The sequence below is a fragment of the Nyctibius grandis genome, chromosome 19 (assembly GCF_013368605.1).
Source record: "Nyctibius grandis isolate bNycGra1 chromosome 19, bNycGra1.pri, whole genome shotgun sequence".
Taxonomy (NCBI): Eukaryota; Metazoa; Chordata; class Aves; order Nyctibiiformes; family Nyctibiidae; genus Nyctibius; species Nyctibius grandis.
The window spans coordinates 3501394-3521989 of NC_090676.1; the positions used below are offsets into that span (position 1 = coordinate 3501394).

At 53.4% G+C, this 20596-nt stretch overlaps 1 protein-coding gene across 1 annotated transcript in view; it reads left to right on the forward strand.

Moving 5' to 3' along the window:
* LAMA5 (laminin subunit alpha 5) overlaps window positions 1-20596 on the forward strand; it is an 89644-nt gene that overhangs the window by 35894 nt on the left and 33154 nt on the right. Inside the window, exons 3-20 of the mRNA XM_068416017.1 lie at window positions 691-808; window positions 4916-5034; window positions 5285-5455; window positions 5934-6031; window positions 10876-10991; window positions 11880-11998; window positions 12574-12664; window positions 13445-13579; window positions 14034-14096; window positions 15299-15439; window positions 15806-15943; window positions 16192-16326; window positions 16824-16958; window positions 18803-18940; window positions 19138-19190; window positions 19367-19466; window positions 19984-20036; window positions 20448-20553. Of these exons, the coding sequence (XP_068272118.1) occupies window positions 691-808; window positions 4916-5034; window positions 5285-5455; window positions 5934-6031; window positions 10876-10991; window positions 11880-11998; window positions 12574-12664; window positions 13445-13579; window positions 14034-14096; window positions 15299-15439; window positions 15806-15943; window positions 16192-16326; window positions 16824-16958; window positions 18803-18940; window positions 19138-19190; window positions 19367-19466; window positions 19984-20036; window positions 20448-20553 (2029 nt within the window). The remainder of the gene's footprint in view (window positions 1-690; window positions 809-4915; window positions 5035-5284; window positions 5456-5933; window positions 6032-10875; window positions 10992-11879; window positions 11999-12573; window positions 12665-13444; window positions 13580-14033; window positions 14097-15298; window positions 15440-15805; window positions 15944-16191; window positions 16327-16823; window positions 16959-18802; window positions 18941-19137; window positions 19191-19366; window positions 19467-19983; window positions 20037-20447; window positions 20554-20596) is intronic.

Genomic DNA, 20596 nt, shown 5'->3' on the forward strand with positions numbered 1-20596 from the left:
GCTGTGCTGAAGCCAAGTGGGTCTCCTGCCCTCCACTCCCCGTGGCTCCTGGGGAAGAGGAGCTGTGCTGGGGCTTTTGTGCAACTACCTTAAAAAAAAAAAAACAAAAAAAAACAAAAAAAGTTTTGTGATGTTTTGTGCCAGATGCAGTTGAGTTGGGTGTCCCTAGGCTGGCGTCTGTGTAACAGTCCAGGGTGTCACCTGTTACCCCAAGAACAGCCCAAAAGCCAAGTCCCCCAGAACAGCTTCATAACACTGAGCAGCTTTTCATGGTCACCTTGCAGAGCTTGGTGGTGGGGCCAGGCCTTTGCCTCGCCAAGCCAGGATGAGAGTCCCTCGGCAGGGCTTTGGTACGGCAGTGGCACTGGTTTATAGTGGCGCCTGCTCGGGTCAAGTCCAAGTCTAAGGTGTTGCCCAGCACAACCTCCCGAGTCTGGGCTGTAGCCACAAAGTCTGTGTTTTGTCTGCGTTCGGACTGGTGGGAGCTGAGCTCCCTAATCTGGCTCTCTCCAGCAGCTGCATCGTATCACGATCCTTTTAGATACGGAGGATTTTGCTCCGTGGGCTGCTCGTGAGCAGCAGGATCTGCAGAGCACCAGCTCCTTTATTTGGCTTGGATCCCACTGAGCTCGCCCTGGTTTTCATGATGCCTTGAGCAGCCAGCTAACTCTTGTGTTCCTTTTCTTTCAGCTCTTCCACGTGGCGTATGTCCTGATCAAATTTGCCAATTCCCCTCGTCCTGACCTCTGGGTGCTGGAGCGATCTACTGACTTTGGCCTTACCTACGAGCCCTGGCAGTATTTTGCCTGTAAGTATGGCAGCGTTACCAGAGAGCTGCAGCTTAGTGCCAGGTAGCGAGGGCACAGCGAGGAGGGCTCTTTGTGCAAGTCCTGGGCTGGGTTTGGAGTTGTTCCCATGTCGTCACTGCGATGCGGTACATGTCCTCTGTTTCTTCTGCCCAATAAGGCTGCAAAAGTTGTGGCTTAGTGGTGCTCCTCAGGGCAGGAGAACTTTTTTGCTCTTTGGGGCTAAAGGTATTTGTTTTTTTAAGTATTGTCATTGGTGCCCACCCAAGTCTTTGTGGATGCCAAAGTTGGCACCAGCGTCAAGGGTTGGGCATTGCAGGTCTAGGTCTGGAACATGAGTTTTCCTGTCGTCTCCTCCCTGCCCTACTCTGTCCATCTGCCCTGTACCGTATTCAGACTGGCGTATTTAAGCTCCTCTAGAAGCAAACCAGCGGCTCGCTTCCAAGTGGCTGCTGTAGCAGAAAAATCTGGAGGCAGAAAAGAGTCCCCTTGCACTTACCGGTTACTGGAGGTCGGATACAGCCTGTGCAGGGCAGGGAACCGGTCCTGCCGCTGTGCAAGGTGGGATCAGATACAGCCAGCTGGAACGGGTGGCTGCAGAGATCCAGTCTGTGCACATGAAATCCTTTCTTCCCAATTCTCAGATTAAAACCTGGTCCCTTTAGAAACAGCTGGTTCTACAGAGCCCGCTTCCCAAAGGGTCCATGGGGTAGCCAGATGCTGAGGAACTTGTTAACCACTGACCCCTCCCAGAAGCAGCAGCAGTAGTTGGGAGAAGGTGTGAGTTAAGATCTACAGCCAGAACTTAAAACCTGGCAAGGAAGGACCTCTGAGCGCTCTGAGGCTTTGCTCTGTGCTGCCCCTGAAGGCTCATCTTTCTGGCTGACCTGTTGGCCCATGCTTGAGCTTTGCTGGCCTTTTCTTGTGCAGCAAAGAGCTGCAGCCATTTTTTACCTGCTGTGTTGCCTTCGTGTGGTAGCTGCTCTCCAGTGCGGATGTTTTCGCCTCTGCTGTGTGCTGGTGGGGAATTACCGCTGTTAAATTCCTGCTTTGCATTTTTCTGTCTTCTCTGAGAATTTCCCTTCCGGCTCTGAAGCCTCTCCTGGGGCCCGTTACAGTCACGTTATTGCCCGATCTGGGGGTGAGCCGGGAGCTCCTGCCCCGCTTGCTTGTTCCTGCGAGTCGTGGCAGTGCTGTAACGTCTGGAGCCCTCTTCCCTCCCGCAACATCGGGCCCTGTTACCACCCCCCTAGAGAAGTGACCTGCAGTGACACAGCCCAGTGGAAAAATCCCATGGAAGTAAGGAGGTGGCTGCTCCAAAACCTGCCAGATTTGTTAGCACAAGAAGTCCTTTGCGGAGGTTTATTTTTGGCATGGGGAATTCTGTAGGTGGCCTCATAAACACACTGGTCAGCTCAGTAAGAGGGTTAAAAGCAGCCTGCAAAAATGTAAGCGTTTTTCAGAGACACCAGCAAGGCTTGGTGACACCATCCCCACCAGCTCGGCTCTGTCCCTCGAGCCCCGTGGGATGTGTTCGGGTCCCTGCGCTGCCCTGTGCCCCCCAGCCAGGCTGCGGGAGTGCTCTGGGGCTTAGCTCTGCGCAAGGAGGGGAAAAGGGCTGTTGTGGAGAGCATCTGTCGGTGCAGCTGATGGGCTGTCTTGGGAGGGGGCTGGCGGGACCGTGGCAATGCGAATCCTCCGCGCATCAACCGTGCTTCCCTCGGCCACCAACGGAGAAGCAGGAGCTCTGGGGAGAGATTGATGGGGGTGTTTATCTGCGTGAAGGGTTCCCCGCACAGCATTTCAAATGGGGACAGGACGTGAAAGGCGCCCGGTCCCAGCTGTCCATCCTGGCCCACGGAGCCTTGCCTGCCCCGGCTCATGGCGTTGCACAGGATCAGGGTGCAGGATTAGCCCGTTTCACCTCTCTTTGCTGGTCAGTGCTGCTGCGGAGGGGAAGGCAGCCGCAGCACAGGGCGAGGGAGGCTCTGTCCTTTCCTCCTCTGGGGGAAGGCTTCTCCAGGCTGCTGTTGCCTTAAGGCGTTGCTCTGGTTTAAGGCTGATGGATGTCTCTGGTTTAGCTCCGAGATGGAGTGCCTGGCTTCTGGCTCACACGGTTGTGTAGATTTGCAATACCTGGAGGAATTTTTTGGTTTTCCTGAGTAGCTGCTCTTGCTGAGCATCCTGTCTCCATGCCTGGCTGTAGCAGCGCTCTGGACATCAATTATCTCAAGCCCGTGGTGACAGGCTCCTCGCCTGGGGCTTCAGAATAAATTGCCTTTAAAAAAGCACCTGGTGAAGCAAAGCTTTGGTGGCCAGAGGCCTGATGTTAAAAGTTTCCACACCATCTTCCTGTGGATGCAACCGAGCTCCTGCTGTTGCCAAAACAGTGTTTCATGGAGCGAGGCCACGTTGCTGGAGGTGAGGTGTGGGCGGGTGAAGGCAGGGGAGGCAGAAGCTCTCCATGCTCCTTCCTCCTGCCTGGCTTAGCCCACCAGTGCAGCATGTGGAGTGAGGGACATGCCTCCTGGAGGCACGTTGGAACAGATTTTGGAGGATTATTCCCACGAATTAGGGTGACGTTTCCCTATCAACTCCCTGCGTGAGCTGAGCAGCGCTGGCAGGAGCGGCAGGTTGTGTTGGCTGCCTTTTCCTCATAGCCTCAAGCTCTGCCAGGGGAGGTTCAGGTTGGACATTAGGAAGAATTTCTTTTTAGAAAGGGTCATTAGACATTGGAGCGGGCTGCCCAGGGAGGTGGTGGAGTCACCATCTCTGGATGTGTTTAAGAAAAGACTGGACATGGCACTTAGTGCCGTGGTCTAGTTGCCATGGTGGTGTCAGGGCAATGGCTGTACTCGATGATCCCAGAGGGCTCTTCCAACCTGATTGATTCTGTGATTCTCCCCATGGAAACACCCTCGGGCTGCAGCGACGTGTGCTTCGGCAGGCACTGCTGGGAGCTCCTGGCGCAGGTGAAACAGGAGCAGCCACCTTTGTCCCTGGCTCTTACTGGGGGAACAGCCCCAGCGAGCGGTCTGAGCGTGGCACCGCGTAGGTTTTTGCGTGGGTAGATGTGGGTTCTCACCACCCTGCACAGTCAGGTCCTGAACTGCCCCAGCACGTTCGCTGTGGTTTGGTTGGCTCTGCGAGCACAGGGGTGTCAGGCATCCTGGGGATGAGGATGCTGGGCTTGCAGGAGTGGCTGTGCAGGGAAGCCAGGACATTCCTACAGCTGCAAGGAGAGTCTTGGTGTGCAGCGTCCCCAAAGCAGGTTGCAGGGCCAGCAGCGTGACTGCCTGGTGGTGCCTGTTCCCTGGCTTTAGCCAGCCTTGCATTGCCACTTAGTGGCAGAAGCCCTCGATTGCTGTCCCCAGGGAGGGTTCTGGGCAGCTTTAGCATTTCTGTTCTGTAGTGTTGGTTTAACAGTGACTGCAGAGTTCAGAGTAAGGTGGGAGAAGGAGACATCCTGCAGGCAGTTGCTCTGCCTCTCCCAAACACTGCAGGTCCCCTCCCCATGCCCGTGTGTCCACTCTGCCTGGTGGGAGATGCCACAGCGATGGCCATGGCTTGTGGTTGCTCCCATTGTGTGGTTCTGTGCTGACTCGCTCTTCAGGACTTACCCAAGAAGTTAAGAAGCCCCGTGAACATGATGATACAACCTCCTACATGAGGAGCAGAGCTCCAGCAGCAAACAGCCCTTCCTCACTTCAGTGGAAGCAGCTTAGCAAACCCAGTGCCAGCAAGGCAGCGTTTTCAGACCAGGGTTAGAGCCTAAGCTGGTTAAACTGGGAGCTTAATGCCAAAATGAAGGGGTGGGTTCCTCTGCAGGTGGTTGCAATAGGTACAATGGCCATTCTCACTTTCCTCATTTACTGCAGTGAGGTGATTTGGGGGGGTTTCTGTCCATGCCTGTTACTCTCATAGTGACTCCCTGCCTTAGTGGAGTACACGTATGTTAGCAATGAGAGAATTAAGGAGACAATGCAATCTATACGTAGTAAATGCTTAACAAAGAGTGTACACCCTTCTCTGGTCAGTGTGGGAAAATCAATAGAGGGCTCTGACTTGTTCCTTTTCTCTTCCCCTGCTCATCTCTGGTGGATGAACAGCTTCCAAGAGGGACTGCATTGAGAAGTTTGGGCTGCAAACCGTGGATCGTATCACCAGGGACGACCATGCCATCTGCACTACTGAGTACTCCCGGATCGTGCCTTTAGAAAACGGGGAGGTGAGCAGTTGCACGTTTTCATCCCCTGGAGCTTCCAGGGTTTCTCAGTGACTGTAGGTACTGCTATGAATTGGTTCCCTCTTGACTGCTGGATGCCACTGAAACTACTCCGTTAAATCCAATGAGGCTGGCAGGGAGCTGATTCAGTTGTCATGATGGGAGGTGAAGATTGGGTTCGGCTGAGGGAGGGATTAATTTCCTCCCATCTTGGAGGATCACACAGATTTCTTTTCCCTCCTTGTGTTCACAGATTGTTGTCTCTCTGGTAAATGGGCGCCCAGGAGCCATGAACTTCTCCTACTCTCCTCTTCTGCGGAATTTCACGAAAGCCACCAACATCAGACTGCGCTTCCTGCAGACAAACACTCTGCTCGGACACCTGATGGGCAAAGCTTTAAGGGACCCTACGGTGACAAGGAGGGTAAGGCCGGCCTTGATGCCTCTTGCTAATGAGGTGGAGGTGTTCGAGGGCTGTGTGTGCCACCTCTGGGGAGAAGACATCCCTGGATGTTGCCCGTGGGGATTTAGTCTCTCTGTCCTTGTGCTCCCCAAGCTGCAGGCATCTGCAGCAGCTGCCACTGCTGCCATGGCTGGAGCTGGAGGCTGCTTGGGAAGAGCTGTGCTTAGCACCAACAATGTGAAACTGGGCAACACCTCTTGGTGTCACGTGTGGCTTTCTGGCTGTGCTGGGAGACCCGACTTGTAGCTAATGGGCTTTGTGAGTGGTGCTGGGTCTTACCATAGGCAGATATTGCAGCCTACAAGGTCCACCTTGTCACTGTAAGGGAAATATCCCAACACATAATTTTACTGGATAAAATCCTGCTGAATCCTGCGTACAGCAGTTATGAAGCTTATTTGTAAAGATATTAATGACCAACTTTTCTTGTGCTCTTCAGTATTACTACAGCATCAAAGACATCAGCATTGGAGGGCGCTGTGTCTGCCACGGCCATGCAGATGTCTGCGATGCCAAAGACCCTAACGACCCTTACAGGTACGTTTTTCAAAGTCCCAGTTCTGTGCAAAAACATTTGAATTCTTGTGCTAAGAATGGAAGATACCAGTGAGAGTTGTGTCCTGTCCTGAGCTCGTAATTGTGCCAACACTCCCGTTCATGACTGTGCCCTGAGAACAAATCAGAAACTGGGTAGCAAATATTAAATGTTTTGTCAGGCTGCTTTTCAGCCAGATCAGCTCCCTGCCCTGGTTTCCCTGCCCACAACTTTGCCATCCCCATGGGAGCACAGGGCTGGGGAATGGGAGGGTGGGAACACAAAGCTGATACTGTTGTTGAACATGGAGGTTTCTCGTCAAAGCCCAGGGCTGGTTTCTGAACTTGTTCAGACAAGTTTTTGCTTTCCACGTGGCTTCTTCAGAATCGGGGCAGTGCTGTCATAAATAAATGATCTCCCGAGAAACTCTTCTGTCCACTTCCACTCATAAGAACCATAAATTGATTATGTATGTATCTAAACAGCTACTCTTTGCAGAAGAGTTATGTTTTGGCTCATGGACTCTTCCCATCCGCCTTGGCAACTTGAAATGCCAAAGACCACGAAAGTGTTGCTTTTTAGCCATCTGTTTGCAGCTTGAATGTTGCCTTTATGAAAGGGATGGGTAGATTCAGCTGGATGAGGGAAGCTTATATTTCTTTCTCATCAGGATCATGTAGAGCTTTTGGATCTCCTAAAATAAAATTCCAGTGAGTCCCAGCCAAGGTTAAAGCTGCTAAGTATTAAAACAAAGATGTATTGGTGAGCAAGTCTGCCTTCGTGTGCCAAACTCTCTGACAAAGGGAAGTTCATAAATATTTGAATGTACAGTTCCTTGGTTTAGTTTTAGGCTTTGATGTTGCTGTAAGCACGGTACACCCGTGTACCAGGGCAGAAGGGCTTCATGGTGCAAAGTGATTCTTTAACACAGAAATGCAATGCCATTTCTTGGGTATATTGATGGCTCAGGGCTCTCCAGGAAGGGAGGAGAGATGTGTTGGGATCCTTGTTCAGTGCCACTTCTGCTGACGACTGTCTCTGCTTCCCAGAATTCCCCTCCTCCGCTCTCATTTGGATGCATTTGGCATCTTCGCTCCTGGCCCCAAACCATGCTCTAATGTTGCAGCACATGTTCGTAAGCAGCTGTTGCATTTCACCCGGAGCAGATTGCGCTTGCCGGGAGGAGAAAACATTTCCTACTTGGGTGCTTTGTACAGTCAGTGCTTAACATCTGTAAAGCATTTTGGGATCCATCAGGACAAAGATGCTGGGTAAATGGAAGGACTTCTCATGGCATTGCTGTACCCTGTCAGCGAGCCCAGGAGCACGGAGAAGGCGGCAGAAATATGATACTTGCAGTTGAGAAAGTGAGTAATTAGTGAAATGCTGCTGTTCTCCAAGGCTCCAGCAGCAGCTGTGTCCTGCTGAAGCGGGCAGTCGTCCCACCGCTCCTGCCCTGATGTAGCACGGAGCCAGCACGATGATACCTGCCATGGCAAGAGGCATCGCAGAGGCAGCTGGGGCTCAGACACACTGTCCCTTCGTGTCATGGGCTGTCAGAAACACACCATTCCTGCAGCGATCTGTGCCACCCACCTGAGTACGAAGTGCGGTGTGTCCCTCCGCACGTGTCCTGCCTCTTCAGCTGCTGCTGTGTGATAGCAGCAGGGCAAGGAAACGCAGAGAGGGAGAGAAGGAATGTGGACTGGACTGGCCCTATTAAAAATCCCAGTTATGTCTCAGCCTGTCTGGGAGGTCTCTGCTTCTCATTTTAACTTCTGCCTTCTACACATGCCTGTGTTTTTTGTGCCTGTTGCCCAGAAAGGCAGGATGAGCACTTTGATAGAGGTGAGGTGAGCTAGAAATCTTGGCAAAGACTTGAGGACATGATGGAGCATGTTCGTGAGCTGACTTCCTGGCCATAAATGATAATGTTTATCCAGCTTCGGAAAGTTCCTGTGAAGTGCCAAGTTACGGAGGCTGCACATCCAGCTGTGTTCAGTTGGCAGTGTGTATGGTCCCCGTGTGAATGTGTGTGTGCGAGGATCTACAGCGTGTGGGCAGATACAGCCTCCTCGAGGGTCCTTGGCACTTTCTCTCTTTGCCCCAAGATCAGATGGGCTGAATTCAGCAGAGGGAAGGAAAGTTCTCCTGGTTAAAGGTGAACGCTGGCAGGATCAGGCACAAACCTTTCTCCTGGCAAACCCTGCGAGCAGTGAGATAAGCATCAGCGAGGACCTGGCATGTTGAAAACGGTGAGCTCAGACAGGGTTCGTGTGTTAACATGCGGCTGCTGTTGGTGTGAGCTCAGGAGGACCCTGCAAGTGCTCTGCGCCTGTCTGATAAGAGCAGCTGTTTCCCTGGGTTCGCTGCCCCATCACGGATGCCACAAACCAAGAGAGGAGACAACCGGAGAGTCCAGCTGCTGCTTCTGTGCCTGATGCTGAAGATAACCAGTGAGATGGTGTTTAAGGACGACAGCAGCCTGGCTGGTCAGAAGGCAGGGCTGCGGGAGGAGGTCGGGGATGCTAGCTTGTCCTTTCTTGTTTTGGAAGGGAGAGCACCGTGTGTGCTGGGAGATTTGTGCCATCTACGAGTCCCTTTGGCAGCTGGTTTTCCCTCAGTACAGTCAGAAGCAGTTAGAGGAAGGGGCTGGTTTTTTCTTCATTGTGCTGCTCAGATGTCCAGGCCAAATGCAGATGCTGCAGCGGTTGTGTGCTGCTCGCAGCCCTGACACAGCTGCTCGCTGGAAGCTGTTTGTAGTCGCTGTTATTGAGCATCAATTCCAGTGGGAAGGCTGTGGTTTGATTTTATACGGCAGGACGACAGGAAATATGTGCTATGTGAACACAGCCGCTCCCTCTTCTTCCTTGTATATATTCAATCAATGAAACATGTAAATATTGTAGCTTACACACATTTGTCCATAATTCATTAGCAGCACGGCCTGGGCACAAGGTGCAGTAAAGCTGCCGTGATAAATGAGCTCTCCGAGGGGCTGTTGCTAACTCTGGACAGCAGAGACTAAATAAATAGCTGCTCCTCCATGTGAAATGTGCATCTTTACTCATTGAGTGCCATCTTTTTGCATTCTGGGAACAGAACCAGTGCTTTTCAAACATCTTGAACATGAAAGAGACTGGTTGTGTGGCTGGAGCCACGTCCTCTAGCCGCGGAGATTAACACTGCTCAGCAGGTTTATGAGTTCCCTGACTTAGTGACCGTCTTTCTCCACACTTATGTATATGGACATTAATCTTGATCTCCAGCTGCTGCCATGGAAAAAAAACCCAAAACATTAAATGTTGTTTCCTTGGAAGTGCTGGGTGGTAGTGAGCCAGGTGAGAGCTCTGCGGGTGGTTTTGTTACAAAGGCATGGCCAAGGTTTGTCTCGCATTGTATCTCCCTCCTGGGTCTGCAAAACACAACAACGTCCTGGTGGATGTTTGGGGGCTCGTTTCTGCCCCTTAGGCTCCAGCCAGCCTCTCAGGGGCTCGGTTTCATGCCTGGACTCTGCCAGCCACAGCCCAGCCAGCGTATGCGGGTGGGGACGGGGCATCACGAGAGCTCAAAGGGCTGACCGTGGCAGAGTGTTTCATGTCTGCTGGGGGCAGGGCTGGGACCTTCTGCCTCTCAACCCCTTCGGCTGAAGCCAACATGCTGAGTGTGGGTCCTGCCCGCATCCCCCCGAACTTTCAGATCATCCCATATTTTATTAAAATGAGTCTGCTTGCCCCATGCTCCTGCCTCTGGCTGTTCACTATACATACGCTTGCAGGTTCCACATCTTAAAAATACATGTAGTGGAAACCATGACACTTGCCTCACTGCAGCTGTGGAAGAGTGTCTGCACCCCTGCATTTCCCCCAGAATGACTGCTCCATTTGTTTCTAACGTTTTAAAAAATTACATTTATTTTTAAACTCTGCTTTTAAATGGAAAAGCGTTGGAGGAGGGAGAGATGGGAGTGGCAGACCGGCCCTGAGGGGAAATGAGTAATTGTACAGATAAAAGCTGGAACATGTTGTATTATCCATAAGTCTAATACAACAGAAAGCGTTTGTGTTGGATGGGGATCGCCTTCTGCTAAGTGGAAGTTTTGGAGATGATGTCACCGATGTTAATGAATCACCGTTGCGGTCGAGCAGGGACGTGGATCTGTGGGTCGATGTCGATGAGATTTCTCGCCTGGCGCCTCCGGAGCCGCCTGTTTGCCCAGCGCGGCCCTGCCTGTGCCGGCTGGGGAATGCAGGAGGTGCATTTCACAGGGAATGTGGGGCCAAGACTTAATGCAAACTTCATGGCCGTCCTCTCTGCAGGCACAGGTATACCGGGAGGGGCGAGTGGGCCCCGTGTGGCCCCATCCCTCTCCAGCTCTGGGCTGCCGTTTATTCCTTTCACGCTGCCCCTGCGCAGTGGTGGGGACATCTTTGTGTCCCTGCACCATGCAGCTCCCTCTCAAATAATTTATTTCAGCTGAGGTTTCTACCACTGCCACCTCCAGCCATTTCACATTGTGTTGTCCGTAGGGCTGGCTAGGCAGTGGCACACGGATTGTTCTCTAATTCTTGCCTCCCTGTGAAGAAAAGAGGAGTGATGGTGGAGGAGAAAAAAGGAAGAGAATGGCAATGGAAGAGCAAAGTTTTGTGCTTGGCTCAGAAAAAAAATAATCAGCAATTGAAAAGTTAAAAAAAAATACCTTAGAGACCTTTCTTTTAGGAATATTTGGATTAACAAATGTCACTTGTTGGTGTATCTGACTAGTGACAGTAAAGTACAGCAGGGTTACGTGGTGTGTCCCCGTCGTCGCCACAGGCTTGGCTGTACGTGGTCCCTCTCCTTGCAGGCTGCAGTGCGACTGCCAGCACAACACCTGCGGCGGGTCCTGCGATCGCTGCTGCCCCGGCTACAACCAGTTCCCCTGGAAGCCGGCCACTGCTGACAGCGCAAACGAGTGCCAGCGTAAGTTGGAGCTGGGTCTTGCCTTCCTCGCCCGGCTGTTTTGCAAAGCACGGACTGACCGTGTTGCAGCGGAGCGGAGCTGCTCACCGAAATGGTTGGGTTTGTGGTGGGTGGCACTGGGTGACATGGGGATCACTGGTGCTGCAGAGAGGAGGGTTTGTGTGGTGGTTAATTGTGCTCGGAGGGAGGCCCAGTAGGTCTGTACAGGACTTTGATTCAGCTTCTGTTCCAGTTCCTCCTCTGTGTCCGAGGGTTCGTGCAGGCAAGTCTCGTTGCTCAATTCTGTCTCCAAGATGAATTACATTTGGATGTGTTTACATACAGGACATCTTTATTTGTCTAGAGAAACCTTTGGTGAATGCCGACAGAGGAATTTGTGCTGTGCTGGGACTGCAGAGCACGGAGCGTAGCTACATCACACGGCCTCTTATAAACGTGGGGTGGCAAAGGAGAGTTGGGTCTTAATCCTGGGGGTTTATAAAGCGCACCCTTGCCATGAGCTGAATTTTACAGCTTATCTCCATCCCGGGTGGGATAAAAGAGGCGAGAACGTTGCCCTCTAAACCAGACTGCGTGAGGCCCCGGAGTTGGGTAATGTCTCTGTCTCGTCTCTACACGCCTGCACATATTTTACTCCTGATTTTGTGCCTGCTGCGTTTTTTTGGTTGCAGACTATGTAAGAGGGTTGCTGCTTCTGTGCTTTTGAACTGGAAGACTGCTGGGAGCTCGGGTGATCGTGTAATCCCCCAGATGCCTTCGAGCATCTTTCCTCATTGAGGTGTAACTCAATGTCAAACCCACGAGGAGGAGTTCATGTCTTGAGATCCAGCTGGTGGCTGAAGGACCTCCGTGGACTTGCGGCTTAGCTAACGTCTCTTTGTATTTCAGCTTGCAATTGCAACGGCCATGCCTACGACTGCTACTACGACCCGGAGGTGGATCGCCACAAAGCCAGCAGAAGTCGCGAGGACAAGTTTGAAGGGGGAGGCGTTTGCATCGACTGTCAGGTAAACCTGAAGGGCTCCCGTGGAAACGGCTGGTGCAGATTCTTGTGTTTGTTTCTGCTGTCACCCTGGAGTTCAGCCATGCTGGCAGCTCCACCAACCCCATCCCATACCCTCTGCTATCTTAATGAGCTCTCTCCCTGGAAATTTAGTCTCTTTGCCATAGTTTAAAGGAGCATGTAGCAGTAACAGAAACAGCACTTGGGTTCCTAGCTGTCCCCTGGGTAGTGCCATTCCCTTTCTGATGCTTTAGGGTTGGGTCTGCTGAGGCACTGGGGGGGACAGGTTGGTGCTGAGCGTATTGGAAAGTCCTTGCCTAGTGTGCAGTGTTCAGGTGCTGCCATCTCTCTGACTATTAAAATGCCAATCTCCTTAGCCTCTGAGCTTCCCAGTGACAGTGGGAAGGGAGCTCTTCTGCTCCCCAGGTGACTGTGAGCTGGTTAAGTCATGCAGTGGCATGAAACGAGTGTCTTTCAGCTGTGCTTTCTTGGTGGGAGGAAACTGTTAGTAAATCTGGCAGATGAACATGAATCCTGCGGGCAGAGGAACTGATGCCCCTCTAACCCCCTGTCTTTCAGCATCACACCACTGGCATTAACTGCGAGAGGTGCATCCCAGGATACTACCGGTCCCCTGACCACCCGATTGACTCTCCCTACATTTGCTATCGTGAGTGTGGTTTCCTCTGCAGGCTGTAGATGCCTGCTTGGACTTGATGACTCTGGGGAAGGTGGTCTGAAGGACTGGGCTGAGAGATTTTTCTGGTGCAGGGAGCTCAGCACCATAAGAGATGGGGCTGTGTGGGCGGTTCCTGCTGCAGCTGGTGTTGCCCATGGAAATAAATGTACGTGGGCATGCAGCCATGTGTACGTGCAGACAGTGTGTGTGTCTGCAGCATCCGTGAAATCAGAAGTGGTGGCATGTTCTAAGGCTGGAACAAGCTAAAAACGTGTTGTTTCCCCTGCTGTTGCCTGCAGGGCACTCCAGTCTTAGCTGTCATCTCTGTGCCCTTTCAGCTGGCCCTTGCAGACCATTGCTCCCCGTGCCTTAAGACAGGGATTTCTGGGCAGCGGTGGGTTATATCCCTCTTGCTGGGGAGCCCAGCTCGTTCTGGTAGCTGTGACACATCAGCTGTTCTGCACCGCGTCCTCACGGCACTGTGCCACCACCACCTCTCCAGGGACACCGGGGTCTCCTGGAGAATCAAGTTGGGGCTGTGCTGCTTCACTTGGGATCCTGCAGTGGGACAAGCACAGTGGGAGCAGTTCCTCTAAGCCAGATCCCTTTTGAAGAGGCAAAATTGCACTTTTTGGTTTTTTGGAGAGAATTGACAGCAGATGGTGAGGCCTCTCACAGAGGCTCTGTGTTGTAGTGATGCTTCTGTGGTGTTCATGGCTGGCCAAGGGTCTCAGTCAGTGACAACTGCTGCTGGCTTGTCCCTCTCTGCAGGCTGTAACTGTGAGTCTGACTTCACCGATGGCACCTGCGAGGACCTCACGGGCCGCTGTTACTGCAAGCCCAACTACACCGGGGAGCACTGCGATGCCTGTGCTGAGGGATACCTCAACTTCCCCCACTGCTACCGTAAGTCTGGGGTGTGGGGTGGCCAGGTGTGGGACCCACAGACCCAGCGGGTGCGGGAGGGGCCAACAGCCCTGGTTAGGGCTGCTCTCCAGGGGCCTTTTCCCCAGCCACATGGCATGCCTGTGCCGGGAAGAGTTCCTGCAGGTGGGAACAAGCCCATGTTTGGCTTTGGTGGAACCTGGACCAGAACTGAGCTGGGCTGAACCTGACTTACTGGAGTCAACAGGAGCTTCCCACTTGGCTGGAGTCTCATCTCTCATGTTCTGTGAAAGACATCTTTCCAGAGCCCAGGTTAAAAATGGTTGTAACAGATCTTGGTTTAGTGGGATGTCTGCACTTTGTTCCACATTTTCATTCAGCCTGTTCAGCTTTGGGACTGTCACCTCACTGATATCCCGACAGGATTTCTTTGAGCACGTGTGGTGACCAGTGCAATGTCTCTTTCTCTGCGCAGCCATTCCAGCTTTCGCTCACAACGATACTGGAGAACAAGTGCTCCCTGCGGGACAGATAATAAGTAAGTAGTGCAATTTTCCTGGCTGCTTTGGCAATCACTATGCTGTTATTGCTGTTATATCTCACCACCCAATGCAAGATCAGGTCTTCAGCTCGCTGGGCACATGTGTTGTAAGAGACAGCCCTGACACAGAGTGGTTCTGAGAGAGGAGGCAGCTGAGGCGTGGGGGAAAGGAGGTTTTATGATCCCCTTTTTATAGACAGGGAAACTCTAGCCCAGAGTGACCGTGTGATTGTGTGCTTTTTTCTGGGGTCCAAGCCATGTGGGTACGTCCCTTCTGGCCTCCCTTTAAGGAGCCCCCAGGACCACAGAGGGGCTGTGTCTGAGCTGGAACCAAAGCTGGGTTCTCCCAAATCTCATCCTCTGGGTTTAGATACAAACCTGTCCTGCCGTGCCTGCGTTTGCCATGCGGTGGGCAGCACAGCGGGTCCGTGCCTGGGAAGTGTGCATGGGTGGCTGCTCTCTCTGTGTCCTGTTCTCTGTTGTTCTGAAAGCTCACCCCTGATCCCCTCTGCCTCCCTCTTCCCCGATGCTCATTCTTCTCACTTCATCTCCTCCCTTGTGCTTTTTTTTCATCTCTTTTCCCACCGAGTCCTCCCCTGTCTCATGCTCCCCGCTGCGCTCCAGATAACCTTTTCCTTCCTTCTGATATTTAAAAGTATCTTCCAGACAGGGCTTTCTTTCCTGAGCTGGAATTTCTCACTTCCCTTCTCATTTCCCCACCTCCCCCTCCCTCTGGTTCTGGGATTATTTTTGCCCTTCCCTCTCCCAGCCCAGCACCCCACACCGGTGCGGTCAGTGAAGGCAGGGCTGGCCCCGAGCACCCACCTGCCCTGGCAGCAGGAAGGTCTCGGATGCAGCTGAGCATGGAGTGACCAGAGAGAAACCCCAAACCCCCCACCCTGGTTATTTGGTTATTCCCACACAGCTCTTGGGCAGTGCTGCACAAAATCAGCCGTGCCTGGGCTGGTGCAAGCACTGTGCATCTCTGTGTCGTGCTCAGGTCTCCCAACCACCCTGTGACCCCACGAGCCAGGCGTGCTGGTCGCCTGAGCAGGGCAAAAACCTTTGCATCTGGTAGGAAGGCTGTTAGGAGGCAAATGCTTGAGCTGTTGCTTCTCATGGCAACTCCTTCCCCTGCCCAGCAGCGGGGATAACTGACAGCCGTGTGCGGTGTTGCATGTTGTGTGTCCCCGCTGCAGACTGCGATTGCTACGCCGGTGGGACGGAAGGCAACGCCTGTCGCAAAGACCCTCGGGTGGGGATGTGCGTGTGCAAGCCCAACTTCCAGGGAGCACAGTGCAACCAGTGTGCTCCAGGCTACTACGGACCCAGCTGCCAGCGTGAGTGCCTCAGGGTCGGCGGCCCCAAGCTCGCCCTGCTCGCCTCGCTGCTGGGGAGCGGCGTGCCTCTCCCTGTCCAGAGGAGGAATTCTCCGGCCCGATTTCCAAGTGACAAATTCCCATGGCTTTTGCTGGTATTTTCCACCCAGCCCTGACCCTCCAGCATCCTCCCAGCCTCGGGGGGCTCTTGAGACGTTCCCTATGGATGTGAGCTGCGGGCTGGGCGTGCTTGCTGTCAGCTGTGTCCCCCCTGGCTTCTCCAGCGACTGCATTTCTACCCCAGAGGAACAGGCGTTCTGGTTCCTTTCCTAGGAAGGGGAAAGACTAAGAAGCTGTTAATTTACTAGTGCCCTTGTTGCTTTCCAGCCTGCCAGTGCTCCGGCCCCGGTCAGTACGATGGCACCTGTGACAGCGAGACAGGGCAGTGTCTGTGTCGAACAGGATTTGAAGGGCACTTGTGTGACCAGTGCGCTCCTGGCTACTTCAACTACCCTCTGTGCCAGCGTGCGTATCTGTCCCCCCGTGGGCCTGGGTGGGTGGCACAAAGCCAGAGTCTGCTGGCAGGGCTTTGAAGGAGGGCTGGGAAGTGGTTTTGTGGGTGTTGGAGGATATATGGAAGGGGCAGGGATTGATGGTTTGAATGCTTAGAGCAGCACCTAAATGCCCATCTGAGAAACTCAGGGAAAAAAACATATTGCCCTGAGCTTGTGCCATGCTCCTGGCGCGGGGCAGACGGTCTCTCTCCGTTGCAGTGTGCGGCTGCAGCGCGGTCGGGACGCTGCCGGGAGGCTGCGACTCCGGCGGGACGTGTTTGTGCAGGGCCGAGTTTGCGGGGCCGCGGTGCGAGCAGTGCAGCCCCGGGCACCACTCCTACCCCCACTGCTACGGTAAGGGCAGCACCGTCCAGCTCCTGCTGGTCTGTCACCTGCTGAAAAATGTGCCTGTTTTTTGCGAGACTGGTGTTTCTCAAAATCAAAACGCTTGGGGTTTGCACTGTGAGTTTGGCAGGCTTGTTCTGGAGGTCATGGATCATGCCAAAGCCTGGAAGACAAAGCAGTTTTTATCAGTCACGCTTCCTCATCACAACCCTGCTGTGACCTGGTGTCTCAGCTTATGCCTTTTTTGTCTGTCTTTTTAGTGCATTAACCTACTAAACTGCTGAGGAACGTTGAGTGGGCTGTAAAAAACCCTCAGTGGCATTTTCCTGGTATGGCCATGACTCTAGCTTGAAAGTATTGGCATTCTTTCCAGGAGATTAAGAAATTAATTTAGTTCTGATGGAAATGGCTAATTCCTGTGAGGCTGAATCAGACCAGCAGTGACTGGCCACGGATCACACGTTTCATCAGACTGCTGAGAGTCCTGCTCTGTCCTGCTCTTACAGCTTGCTCCTGCGATTCCCGGGGTGCGGTGGACAACAACTGCAGCCCAGCGGGCCAGTGCCGATGCCACGTGAATTTTGCGGGACACACCTGCAACCAGTGCGCCCTGGGCTTCTACGGGTACCCCAGCTGCACACGTGAGTAATGACCGTAGGATCTCTGGGGAGGGAGGGGAGGTATCCCCTTCCAGGAAGGGTCTGCCTGCTCGGTTTGGAAATAAAACCCAATCTGGATGTATGGCCTCTAACCCAGCCACCTATTAAGAAACAAACCTACAGAGTATGGCTTGGGGAGCAGCTGTGGTTCAGACTCTCTCTCCGAAAGCATTGTGTGCAAGTGCACATAAAACCTGTGCTGGATTGCACCTGCCTGTGCTCAGGCTTAGTGCCTGCAGCCAGGGAGAGCAGGGTCTGAGTGGGGTAAGGAAAGTCTCAAACCACGTGTTCAGGTTATACCCTGGTGCCATGAGATGCTCAGATGTGGCTCGGGTGGCACATCCAGGCTCCTCAGGGCTTACTCCACCTTGGTTCATGCCAATGCACAGGAGGAGCAACTGTGCTGAAAACAACAGGAGTGTGGTTGTACAAGAGGGTGAACAATGAGGATGAGGATTTGGGGTTTCATGTCAGCCCGAAATTCAAGGTGCCTGGTGGCTTGGGGAGAGCTTTGCATCCACTTCCCCGGGCACTGCATCTCCCCTGGAGCAGAGCTGCTGGTGCCAGGGCTGAGCAGTGCCTGTGGCAGGTACCCGTGGCCCCAGATACTCTGAACAGCCCTCCCCAGCTCTGGGCAGAGTGTCCCCAGCTCCCTCTGTGTCGGCAGTCCGCCTGGAAGCCAGATGTACTCTTATGTCTCCCAGCAAGAATTTACTGCTCATTAAAAAATAATCTGTGATACGATTTCCCTGAAGCAACAAAAGAGCAGCATCATCCTCTTGCACCACACTGAATGCGGACGCTGAGCCGCGGCCAGCTGGCAGAGCGCTGCTGGCAGAGTCTGATGCCGGCAATATGCCTTTGAAGAGGCTGGAGGCACGGAGGAAACGGTCTCACAGGAGTTCAGTAGTCACTTCTTTTTTTTTTTTTTTTGTCTCCTAAAGCAGTGTCCAAACTGCAGAGCTGTAGAGGAGTCACAGCAAGGAAAGAAGAGGAGAACCTAATTATTTTTTTTTTCATCTGTTCTTTTATGGACAATGTTTTCCTGTTAGCCAGTCTGGCGGTGTCAGCCTAAAACATCCCCTTTGGCATGGATTTGAGGAGTGCCGGTGGGGCACGAGGGCACGGGCAGCTCCCCAGCAGCTCGCTGACCTTTCCCGCGATAGGGCAGCAGGATCTCTCCGGGCAGGCCGTGCAGGAAGCCGCAGAGCCGTTGCCCTGGGCTGCCGGCAGTGCCATGGCTGCAGTGCTGGCCTGCTGCCCCTGCACAACGTCCGCAGCACAGCCCCTGGTGGCTGAATGCTGCTCTGGGGGGGTTGGGTGCAAAGTGGCTTTGGTAGGGTCTGATCTGTCACTGGGTGCTGACCTTTTGGGGATGAGATCACACATTCACACAGAATCACACAGAATAAGTCAGGTTGGAAGAGCCCTCTGGGGTCATCAAGTCCAACCGTTGCCCTGACACCACCCTGTCAACTAGACCATGGCACTAAGTGCCATGTCCAGTCTTTTCTTAAACACCTCCAGAGATGGTGACTCCACCACCTCCCTTGTCCTTCACCAGAACTTCTCCCCCCACTCCCAAAACACACATCAGTGTATGTGAATAGGTGTGATAAACACTGCAGCTTCTCTTGTTTTCTGTAAAAGATGGGGTGTTTTTAAGCAAAAGCAAAGAGTGAGTGTGTACGTTATTTAGAGCCCATGTTTCTGGCTGCTTTGATGGTGGTGAAGGTCAGGCAGACAAAAGGTTGCTGGTGGGAAACCTTGAATGCCGGAGTCGCTGTGCCCTGCGGCTCCAGCAGCTGCTGTCCCCTCTCTTGCAGCCTGCCAGTGCTCCCGGGAGGGCTCCCTGCACAGCACCTGCGACCAGGAGACGGGGCAGTGCAGCTGCCGGCCCGGAGTGACGGGTCTGCGCTGCGATAGCTGTGAGCCGGGCGCCTACGGCTTCCCGCACTGCGAAGGTACCTCCCTCCCCCTCCCCGGTGGGGGGACACCGGTGTCCTGGGACACAGCGGTGTGGGGCTGGTAAATCGTAGAATAGTTTGGGTTGGAATGGGCTTATCATCCCCCAAGAGCTTTGCAGGGGCAGAAATAACCCCCTTCAGGAATAGGATGGGAGCTCTGTTTATAAATACCTCCTTGTGCCTCTCTTTTCTAGTGGGCTCCTGTAACCCAGCAGGATTGGTGACTGCAGACCCCTCGCTGGCTCTGGTGAGTATCAAATGAACCCACCAACCCCTCCAGGTCATTTTTGTGTCACTTTGGGCCAGGTCCTTCCTTCAGCACAGCCCGAAAGCAGCCATTCCCCACGTCAGAGAAGCAGACACCATGTTCAGCCACAGCGCTGCAAATTCTCACCGGCTCTTTTCTCCCCTCCCTTTCCCCAGGGCTCCTGCGCGTGTCGGGCATACGTTGAAGGCCCAGCTTGCGACAGATGCAAGCCCTTATACTGGAACCTGACTCCAGAGAACCCCTATGGCTGCATGAGTAAGGAAAAAAGGCATTTGCATGGCCCCAAAAGGTCCCCTCCGTGCTGTAATGGTGCAAAACCCAAACCCAAGCCAGTGGGAACCATCATGGCTGGATGGAAGCGATGCCCTTCCTTCCTCCTTCACCCTGAAGTGGCACGTCAAAGCTGGAGCGGTCTGGCTAACCCCAGCTTGGAGAGGGGAAAGGCTGGAGCCTCGAGCTTTTTGCTTGGGATGAAACACAGAGCTCATGCAATGAGTTGTGCCATTCTCAGCCCTCCCTGCAGACGTTGCACACTTAATTTTTCATGGCCAAACGTGCAGAAAAGGCAAATGGCTTTGGTAGTTGTATCTTCAACAGTAACTGTCCAAACTGAAGAGAGAACCCTTGTGCAGTGCTACCCTCTGCTTGACCACTTCCCAGCTCCTCTTATCCCAGCTGATGTCCTCTGGTGTGGTGGGTACTGTCCCCCATCAGGCTTCTGCTCAGGGGCTGACTGATCTTCTGGCTCTCTTGTTCACCTTCCTCTCCCCAGGCTGCAAGTGTGATACCAGGGGCACCACCAGTGGAATCGCGGAGTGCCAGCAGGTGGGTTTGCTCCTCGCTGCTCCAGGCACCTCCGAGCCTGTGCTCAGGGAGCGTTCCAACTCCGTCTCTCGCAGCAGCTGCTGGAGAGGCCCGTCCTGACGCTGAGCTCTCAAAGGTTGCACCACAGTCTGGGTTTTGCATGAGAACATAAGATTAAGACCTGTCATAAATTAGGCACCTAAATATTTCTGAGTCTGGCCCAGGATGCCTGGATTTTTGTTTGCCTGCACTGTTGGGTCATTTAACTTATCTGGCCCTTATCTGGCCCACCCACGCGCAGGAAGCGGTGTAGAGCATCAAACTCAAAATGCTTCTCCAGTGTGTCAGACTAGGACCCAAATAACTGAGAAACGGCTTTAGCCATGACAAGCAGTGGAGGGGAACGAGCTTCCGTGCCTGCTTCTCTTCTAGGGCGACGGGCAGTGTTTCTGCAAACCGAACGTCTGCGGCCAGTTGTGCTCGGCATGCAAAGATGGCTACTTCAATCTGGAGAACGCAAATTACTTTGGCTGCCAAGGTGAGCCCCCATCGTGATGTGTTGGGTGAAGGAGGGGGGCCAC